General features: G+C 38.1%; 1 protein-coding gene across 1 annotated transcript; it reads right to left on the bottom strand.

Annotated features, from left to right (window-relative positions):
* Positions 1-223: 223 nt before the first annotated feature.
* Positions 224-8,216, bottom strand: KCNJ8 (potassium inwardly rectifying channel subfamily J member 8). Its single transcript, XM_081310206.1, has 3 exons — positions 7,398-8,216; positions 6,123-6,565; positions 224-1,870 (listed from the first exon to the last, which is right to left on the bottom strand). Exons 2-3 carry the CDS (start codon positions 6,494-6,496, stop codon positions 970-972), a joined length of 1,275 nt encoding a protein of 424 aa, XP_081166332.1. The 5' UTR covers positions 6,497-6,565; positions 7,398-8,216; the 3' UTR covers positions 224-969.
* Positions 8,217-10,175: the final 1,959 nt, after the last annotated feature.

A 10,175-nucleotide genomic window follows, 5' to 3' on the forward strand; every position in this document is an offset into this window, starting at 1 on the left:
ATACCTTACAGGATTTTCATGTCAGGCTCAGAAAGAAAAACCAAGAGAACATTTTAAAACTCAAAATGATATAAAACCCAACAAAAACCACAATTCTCTTGGAGCAAGAGCTCCAAGGAAAGAATCTCAGGAGAGTGTCATTACTATTAAGACATCTTTCTATCCTCTGAAAATGCTTTTTTTGAGGTGATTTTGTGAAAGAGGAATACAAAACTACAGAGAGTACAAGGAAAATATTTTAATAAAATATTCAATACAGTATTTTTCTGTGTGTGTGTGTGTGGGGGGCTGGTAAGAAGTGAGAAGCTGAAGGAAATGACTGTCACTATTTGGAAATCCAGTCCTACTTGAGACAGGAGTCAGCTTTTCCTCAGATCCCTTGCCCAGTTCTGCCCAACAGGCCGTCAGGAGAATCAGGAAATCTCCCGGAGTCATTTTGAAGACCTGGATTGCTCATAGACACAGAGACCTAAGAAACTTGCTTTAGGTTTCTTACCAGGTACAGTATCATGAAGAAAGGAGAACATTAGAATACAAATGGTATTTAACATGATTTTGGTTTTTTCCCCCTCCTATTTCATTTACATTCCCAGAGCGAACAATAGAAACAGAGACATTTGTTTTCACCAACTAAGCATTTCAAACAGACTCATTCCTTGGCCAAATTTTATATTTAAGGTCCATAACTATTAACGGAGTTCTTGTGTTTCATACCAAGAGAAATGAGGGCAGACCACTTTCTGTGCATAACTTGAGTCTACTGCTGCAGATTCTGCATGTGTGAAACAGTGTAAGCCACAAGTCCTCTGTGTTGTGTTGTTTATTAATACAGAAAGTGCAATTTCTTGAATAAGAAAATCTTTTAGTGCATTAAAACGTAAGCCACTGTCATTGTGCTATAGCTCTGGTTTAGTGTGACAGGGCATCCGCCACTCACAGTAAAACTCCTGTCATGAGGTTGCCCTGCTGTCATGATTCTGATGTGTTCTGATTTCCTTCTGGAGTCATAAACTGCACCTTTGGCACAATGAGGGAAGAATTGTTCCTTCGAATGGAGTTGCTCCTTCTCATGGAATTGTTTCTCCTCATGGAATTGCGCTTCCTCAGAGAGTTTTGATGGGACAGTTCACTCTTTTGGAGGGTCTGGATGAGGATGGAAGGCTTCTCATCCAGTTCCCGGGCACTGCACCGTGGAGCTGCCACCTTAACAGTGTTGCCAAACTTGGAGTAATCCACAGAATACACTCCTTCCTCTTCGGTCACAATGGACACAAAGCGGTGGCCCCACTGGATCTCCTCTGCGACGTAGGAGGTTCGTGCTTGCGTGGTGATGCCGGTCGTTTCGACCACTCCTTCCAGAATAACAATGACCTCCAGGTCCTGGTTGACAAGGTCAGTTGCTGAGATATCATACAGGGGACTGCGCTTATCAATCACATGGCAGATGATCAAAGGGGCCACCAGGAAGATGTTATTACTCTCGATAGGGTTATCAACAGGTATGTCCAGTTGGTGAATGGGTACCACCTCCCCTTCAGGTGTAGTTGTTTTCTTGACCACCTGGATGCGCACTGAGGCACTAATGATCATGCTCTTCCTCAGGTCGCCCACTCGGAACATGAAGCACAGCTTACCATTTCGGACAGCAATCACAGCATGGCGGCTGAAAATCAAAGTCTCTGCCCTTCTGTGAGCCTGAGCTGTCTTCATGAAAATGCAGCCTAACATGACGGCATTGATGATCAAACCCACAATGTTTTGGAGAATCAAAACGGTGATGGCCAGAGGGCATTCCTCTGTCATCATCCTCCCTCCAAATCCAATTGTCACTTGAACCTCAATGGAGAAGAGAAAAGCAGAGGTGAATGACCTGCAAGGAATGATATCGGAAGAAAATGCCATCAGGTCAAAGTTTGAATAATATCCCAACCTGAACGTTTTTTTTAGACCCTAAAGGCTATTAAAAGTTTTTAGAAAGAGTAGCCATCTTTACTTGTCAAATGCTTACTTTTAAAAACAAGACTGCTCTCTCTCTCTCTCATCTCTCTCTTGCATCTATTTATGCATCTACCTCTATACTTCTGTTGTCTAGGACATGTGCCTGTGTGAAAGCATTAATACAATAAATATATACAATAAATATCAATTATATTTATAGGCATATTTTACTTTGTGAAATGCTTTACTATCAAAAGAGTTTAATTTGCTTGATGAAACTTTCTACCAGGTAGAAGTTTTTTTGTTTTTGTTTTTGGTACCATGAATTGAACTGAGGGGTGCTTATCCACTAAGCCACATCCCCAGCCCTTTTTATCTTTTATTTTGAGACAGAGTCTTACTAAGTTTCTTAAGGACTTGCTAGGTTGCTGAGGCTGGCTTTGAACTTGCAATCCTCCTGATTCAGCCTCCCAGCCACTAGGATTATAGGCATGTGTACCATGCCCAGCAGAAGTTTATTATTTATTGCATATCCATGTTTAAGAGAGACTTGAGTCATATGGAAGGTACCAAGTAATAAGTAAACTTTTTATTATTTATAACCCTTAAAATCATAATTGTAAGCTAACACATATTGTGTACCTTATATAGAGAAAACACTGTGCTAAAGAAGCCACACATTCATAACTCACTTGAATCAAACTGTGAAATATGATATATTAAGAACTATGTAATGTTTTGAACGACCAACAATAAAAATAAATAAATAAATAAATAAAGAAGCCACACAAAGTATTTTCCAAAATACTAGCATTTTTTAAAAAAATAGAAAACATTTCCCTACTTTAAAAGAAAACTGTTCCTTATTGGCTATCTCTGGAAGTGATCTAGGGAATAGTGAAGGTATTAAAGGAAGAATTTGAGGCTGAGGTTAGTAAATGACTATGTGAAGATTATGTGATCAATGCAAACTTGAATCCTCTCAATTCTGGCCCAGTGTTCTGAAAGGAGAAAAAGGAAGACGCCAACAAGTGTCAGAATTTCCTTGAGGAGCTTTTTCAAATTGTTCATTTCCTCCACATCTTAGTGAACCGACGTGGATTTGACAGGCTCAGCATAGACCTGAGTAAGACAGAAAAGCTCTCAGGTGATTCTGATTTATTTACCAACCCCTTTCCCCCATTGAGAAGCACCATATTTAGTTATTATTAATTTACTTCACTACATATCCAATATTGCCACAACCTCTTCATAGGAACAACAGTTCTATTTTTGCAACCCACCCCAACTTTAAACTTTTCTAATTTTAATAGAAGACTAGCCATACATCAGCCATCTGTCAAGGTATTATCTATCAATGCCAGCCCAGTGAATGAGCAAAAGGTTTGAGTACTTCGTATACACTGTATATTTTGGCAGGAAACCAGGAGAGGTAAGCAATTATACAGAAATTGATTAGCTTTTAAATGGAGTGTGAAATTTGCTCTTTGTTTCTTCGTTGTTTCTAAGAGGATTCATAGAAAAATATAATAATTGTCTATTGCACTAGCTACATACCACAAGATATACAGTGTAGTCCAAAAATATGGCAAAGAATAGAAATGGACCCCAGAGGAGAGGCGTGGATACAATATTGATTATTAACAATGGTCCATGCTTCAGGAAACAGTCTAATGATGAATATCCCTAAATGTCCTATTTTAATACAAATTATTCATGGACCTTGTTTTCTTATTGTTTATTTTATGAAAAAATTTAATTTTAAACAAATGTATGGTACAAGACCCAATCTTTTGTGGACATCTGTCATGCTAAACAGTCCCAAGAGATGAAAGCAGTTGGTTGCTTCTTTGTTCTCTACAGAGAGAGTTAGACTGAATAATAATAATAAAGAAAATAAATTTTCTATTTTAGACTCATTAGAAAGTCATCTACATGAAGAAGAAAGTGGGTAATCCTAAAATGAGAATGGTCAAATGGTGTTTGGAAATACTGGTGAATATCCATTGAAAAAAGTTTGAATTTTGATGATATGGCTGAACACTGAACTTATGAAAGGAAAGGAAATTCAAACAATTAAAATTATTATTAGTCATCTTTTAATTTCCATGCAGGAGAGAATAAATATTTTTCTATTTTTAATGAAATAAAATTTAATGTATGGTTAGTTATGATTAAACTATTGAGGTGAAAGCATAAGTAGTAACATAACATTAACATCAGTAAGAACAGAAATGATGTCAAATAATTCAGGTGGAAAAACTGCTAAGATAGCAACTAATTTCCTTCTAAGGTGTTCAAAATTTAAAACATCTTGAATGTTAAAAAAAGCCAAATAATTTAAAGTAAGAAATGTCATTTAAAATGCAAACCTTGTTAGGTTGATAAAATTAACTTTGCTCTATTGAATTTTTTGACACGTTTCTCATAGTTCACACCAACAGGAATGCACCAAGAAAATGAACATTCTTCAGAACAACTTATTTGAAAATTAGAATGCAGCAGAGAACAGTTTTAATAATCAGTGCACTCTGTAAAATTCTTTTAATGATAGTTCTTTTGATAATATATCTTTTTAAAGATTACTAAATTACATCTTTTTCATAGAAAAAGATAATATGTTTTTCTTGTGAGTAAAATTTGTCATATATTTTCAAGGTTTATCATTATTTCTTTTATTTAGTTCCTACTTCATATTTATCAAATTCATTTTGATATGAAATGATTCACCAATATCAGTGCCAATAAGTTTCTTAAAGAGAGATGCAATATTACAGATGGTATTTCATCTTCAAATACCTGTTGAACACAAAATTTTGTGTCCTTTACATCTAGTGTACTGATGATTACCTGTTTTTCACCCATATTTTCTTTGAGGCAAAAGTTTGTGACAAGTCTGAGAAAAGAAAATAATACCTACACAATGGTAAAAGCAGAGGATCAATTCAATACAGTGTTCCCTCCTCAAAATCTGAGATGAAATCTGTGAAGTGCAATCTCAAAGCTAATGCTGCATTTCTCTTTAAATGGCTGACACTGCAGCTAATTAACAAATGGAAGAAAGGACAAGTCCATAGTCTGGGGGTTTGCTTCTTGGAGTAGTATACTAGTTTCATAAGATTTCAGGGTCAGTAAAGATCTCATTCTTTATAGTTTCCTGGCAGTATGGTACTTGTTCAAGTGTCTTTGCTTTGTGTATTATGTGAATTTGGAACATTATTCAGAAAATGTTCTAGAAATTTTTGCAGTACTATTATATTTCAGTTCAGAGTGAACATTTTTTGCATCACTATGAATTATGTATTTTCATCTTCCAATAAAATAAATTAAGAAAAAAATCACTCAAACTAAATGGTTTTCAACCATGTGAAAGTAAGAGAGGAGAACCTTGAATATTAAATGTACTCTACCTGTCTTTAAAATACTTATAAGAAGAAGTCAAAGAGAGGTAATTTAAGAACTGTCTTGTGTCTGTTCTATTAGAGCTTTGAAAAAGGACTGAAATACTAAATTGTTCTTATGTAATTCCTTCCATAAAAAAATTTGGACCAATTTCCATTAAAATTTAGTATTTTCTAGTCCTGAATCTTAGAATACCTTTTAATTTATGAATCCAATACAAGCAATTACCTATTTTAAGATAATCTTGATAAAGAATAAAATAAATTAAAAAAATATTTATTTTATTTTTAGCATATTTTAAATTTTAAGATATTTCTTCCTTTTCCCCAGTGCTTCCTCCTATTTCTGAAAATGTTACGAATAAGAAAAGTCATGGAAAGACACTACTTACATTTGCACATTACTTTTGGTTGATGGAGATTAACTTTTGGACCTTGAAACTATGGACAGTAGCTCGTTTATACTGAAAATGAAGTGCATGCTTTTGGAGTAAGAAATCCTTTGATCTAAAACAGCCTTTAAATAACTAATATACTATTTTCAAGGTTAGCCCAAAGGACGGAAGCTCCACCTTTTCAGAGACTCTTTATACATAAGCTACAATCATGTATTTTTAATGTGTTAGTTTTTTTTTCTTTATTTTGTTTTCTTTCTGAAGGGTCTAAAACTATTTCATTTTCCACAAATGAGAGAAGATAGAGAAAGGGCATTTTTACTTATTTATTTATTTTTTTTCTTTCTGTACAGCTTACAACTCCTGCCTCATCCCACTGCATTCTTACCTGACGTTAGTCACACACACAGCAGACTCCAAACCACTTTTCTCCATTCCACTCTTCTCCATGTAAGCGTAGATGTCCCCATGGGCAAAAGCCACCAACCACCACATGATAGCGAAGAGCAGCCAACTGCAGAGGAAGGACATTGTAAAGATGACCAGCGTGTGGCGCCATTTCAGGTCTACCAAGGTGGTGAAGATATCCTGCAGGAAGCGCCCTTGCTCACGGATATTCTTGTGCGCCAGGTTGCAGGCCCCGCTCTTAGCGATGAAGCGGGCTTTCGGGAGGCGGTCGCGGATGCGCGGCTTGCGCAGATTCTCCGCGGCGATGCGCGCCAACACATACTCCTCCGGGATGATGCTCTTTCTGGCCAACATCGTCCGGTCACCATACCCAGACTATCCACCTGCCTTTCACCTGCCTCTCCTTCCCTCCAGCCTGTCCTCCTGCACGAGGGAAACGTTGATTAAGATTTTTTTTTAATTTTCATTTTATTACGTCGTTAGTCCTTGTATTCAGGGATATGTTTATACATGCAAAAGGGATATGTGCGACTAAAGGCATGATTTTTAATAATACAAACACGAATCTAGCTTGTGCTTGGAGTTCTGGGATCCCAGAGAAAACTTTGGTCTGAATCAAGAGATTTGTTCTCTGAATATATATGGGCATCGCCTTAGTTAAACAAAATCCGGAGCCTACTTGTAAATAGCAGGCTTAAAGATAATTCTCTGCGATTAACAGCGTCTGTAGATTAGTGCAAGGAAATATTCACCGGGCGTCAAAGACAAAAATTAAAAGCAGCTGGGTACACCATCTACTTGTTAAAGTATTTACATGAGTTAGCAATGTTTAAAGTAAAGAAGGGAAATTCTTCCTTCTTTGTTTTTAGAAGCAGGCAAAGAAAAGGCCACGGCTTCTTGCGCACGATGAATAGCACGCTAAATGTAATCTGACAGAATAATAAGAGACGTGCTATAGAACTTGAATATTTTGAAGAATTATTTTAAAGTTGAAGAAATTTCAAGATGCATTTTTTAAAACAGCCAAAAACTTTCCACTGAATTCATGGTATATTGAAAACTTCCTTACAACGAAGGGGTCAAACATACAAGGTAACCCCGGACAATAGCGTGAGGACCGCGATTAGAGTTAAAGGAAGTGTGCTCCGAAAAGTCCAAGCTGCACGGTAAGCCTCTGCAGCGTTCTGCATTTTAAATCATTTGCGGGGATGCGGAGGTCTCCCCCTCCCGTCCCCGAGAGGAGAGTTGAACTTACAGACTCGCCGCAGCAGCAGACAGCGCTGCTCAACTTCCCCGCACGCGCTGACCGAACTCGGGCAGGTTCCTCGCTCCCGGCGCGCGGGAGCAGGGCTGCCCATGCCGCGGGGACCGATCCGTGGGATGCTTGTCCTCCCGAGAAGAGTTAAAATAATAAAAGGTGCAATTGAATCAAACGCCAGGAGGTCCAGAGGAAGGGGGGTGGGTGTTGATCTTACCCTCCCCCGGGCTCAGCTCAACTCCCTCCGCCGCTGCAGTGGGCGGAGGAGCGCTGCCGCGAGAGGAGCTTGATGGTGATACTCCACAAATCAGCCTTCCAGTTAGGGCTTTGACGCGCGCCAGACCTCAGAGGCCACGATTGTCGCAGAGATGGGGACCGGGTAGGGGGGTGGGAGTAGGGGCGAAGGCGAGTCCCCTGGAGGTAGGGAGCAGGCCAGGGGGAGGGACCACCCGGGAGGGCGGGACCCGTAGAGCCAGCTCTTTTTCCAGTAGCGGCGACCCCCTGCTTCCAGCGGGAAACACAAGTCTTTAAAAGGCGCTCTGTCCAAGTTCACTGACGTAAAAAGATTTTTCATTTTATTTTATTTTGTAACCTGGTTAGATCACTGGGCTACTTCAGAATGAATAAAACCAGATATAGAGATCAGGAAATATTCTTCCGAGGTGTTCAAGCTGTGTGCGCACACATTTATTTACCTTATATTTCCATATAGAAGGAACGGTACAGGTGGAAGACATTCCGAAAGCCACCGTAGTAGACTGTTTCTTCACAAGCTAAAGCCAATTCTTAAAGAATCAAAGGCGCGCGCGCGCGCCCACACACACACACACACACACACACACACACACACACACTCACATGCACCCCCAAAACAACAACCAATGAAACAGAAAGAAAAATAGACAAAATGGAACCATCAGCAGTCTTTTTCAATGAAGAAATTTTACCCCAAACAGGGACCGCTGTCAGCACTTCAGCACCAGAACAGTCTTTGGTCCACAGTAATTGGTTGCTTTCTGAAATGTTGCAACTTCTCCCTCTTGTCCAGATTGTCTGGATGATAAAACAGAGCAATTGCGCACAAGAAAGATTATACAGTAAATATCTTTCTATAGCTTTTGAAAAGAAGCCAGAAGAGACAAATGTGCTTTCTCCCACAAGCCAATCCTCCTTATTTTGGCACTTGTGTTAATGGAAACTTTAATTCTTGGAAATTTCATGTGTTTTCCAAGACTCAGGGCCGAAAGTGCATGGAGCATAAACAATGTGTTCATTTAATTACCCAAAGACCTAAAATTAGTCTTTAATGAAGGCAAATGAAGAACAATTTTTTTCCCCTTTATGGGCAGATCTGCTTAACCCTTTCAAAGCTGGGGGTCCTGGTCTGTTAGTGGCAATTTTCCTTCCTACAGTCATTAATTTTTGTAGTAGTTGATGTAGTTATTTTGTCACAAGTGTGCAGGAATCAATTTGTGTAATCAATCCTCTCCATTGTTTGAATTTAAAATTCAGTTTGTTTGTCAACTTATTATTTGTTCAACTTATTATTATTATTATTATTTGTTCAACTTATTTGTTCAACTTATTATCCATTATTTTAGCTTGGAGAACATTAAACATCTATTTTGTGAATATAAAGAAATATAAATAATACATATATGTCATATTTGCTCATCTTAAGAGACAGATCATTGTAAAAGAGATAAGATATTGATAATAAACTCTTGATACAAACAAGGATGTGATTAAATTGGGAAAAAATCTATAACAAAGTGCCATGGGGATTGAAATAGGAGATGTTTAGGGCAAGGAGAAAAAGGACAATTTCATTATTATTTGGCATGTGATCTAGGCATATTTGGGGAATACTGAAAAGGACAAGGGACAGCATGAATGAAATCTTGGGGTATGGACAAAAGTGGACCATTTTGTAGTGACATAAATGAATTTCTTCAGATTGATAAATGAGTCAGCCACACAGCAGGATGGGATGCCTGAGTCCAAGGCTCCCTGGGCAAGACTCTGTCACCACCCACTTTCAAAACATAATGAATTATTCATTTATTTGTCCTGTTCCCTCCACTCCTAGACCTCTTCACCCTATTAAACCTCTTGTACAGTTATAATTACAGAGATGCTCAATTTTTTTTCAATCAGTGAAAGAAAAACATAAGATCAAAAAGCATTTTGGACTCTTGGAAAAAAATAATAATAATAACAGCCGAAGTGCTCAATGGAAGGAGACTGGACAGACTCTATATGTAGTAGTATCCAGTGAACTGGGGAAGGATTTGAATCAGAGTGCAAAGTAGTAAGAGCCCATTTTAGTAGAACTGATCAAGAAGAAAGGATTGAAGTGTTGCCTTTCCAAGTGGAGTTCCAATCTTGGAGCCTCAACTTCTATGCCTGGCAGAAAGAAACACTGGAAACTATTATATTAATTAGAGAAGGAATGAGGCCTGGGGATGACAGATAATGTCAGTGGGTAATAATAATCAGATATCAACAAAAGGAATGGTATACAGAGTCAATGTAGGGAGAGGGAAAAGTCAGAGGCAATCATGTAAGATTATAAACATGTAAGATAGTAGAGATGGAGAAATGGTAAAAAAAAAATTGGCACAATAAAAAGTGAACAGAAGAGGATTATGAGATTTGTAACAAATAAATCTTTATCTGAATCCTTTGAAAATTCTGTTCTCTTGCTATAGCACAGACACCTTTTTCCCCCCCAATGAAACATATACTTTTAAGCATTCCATTTTAAGTAAGTTT

The sequence above is a fragment of the Spermophilus citellus genome (genome assembly GCF_964194105.1).
Source record: "Spermophilus citellus genome assembly, chromosome: 10".
Lineage (NCBI taxonomy): Eukaryota > Metazoa > Chordata > Mammalia > Rodentia > Sciuridae > Spermophilus > Spermophilus citellus.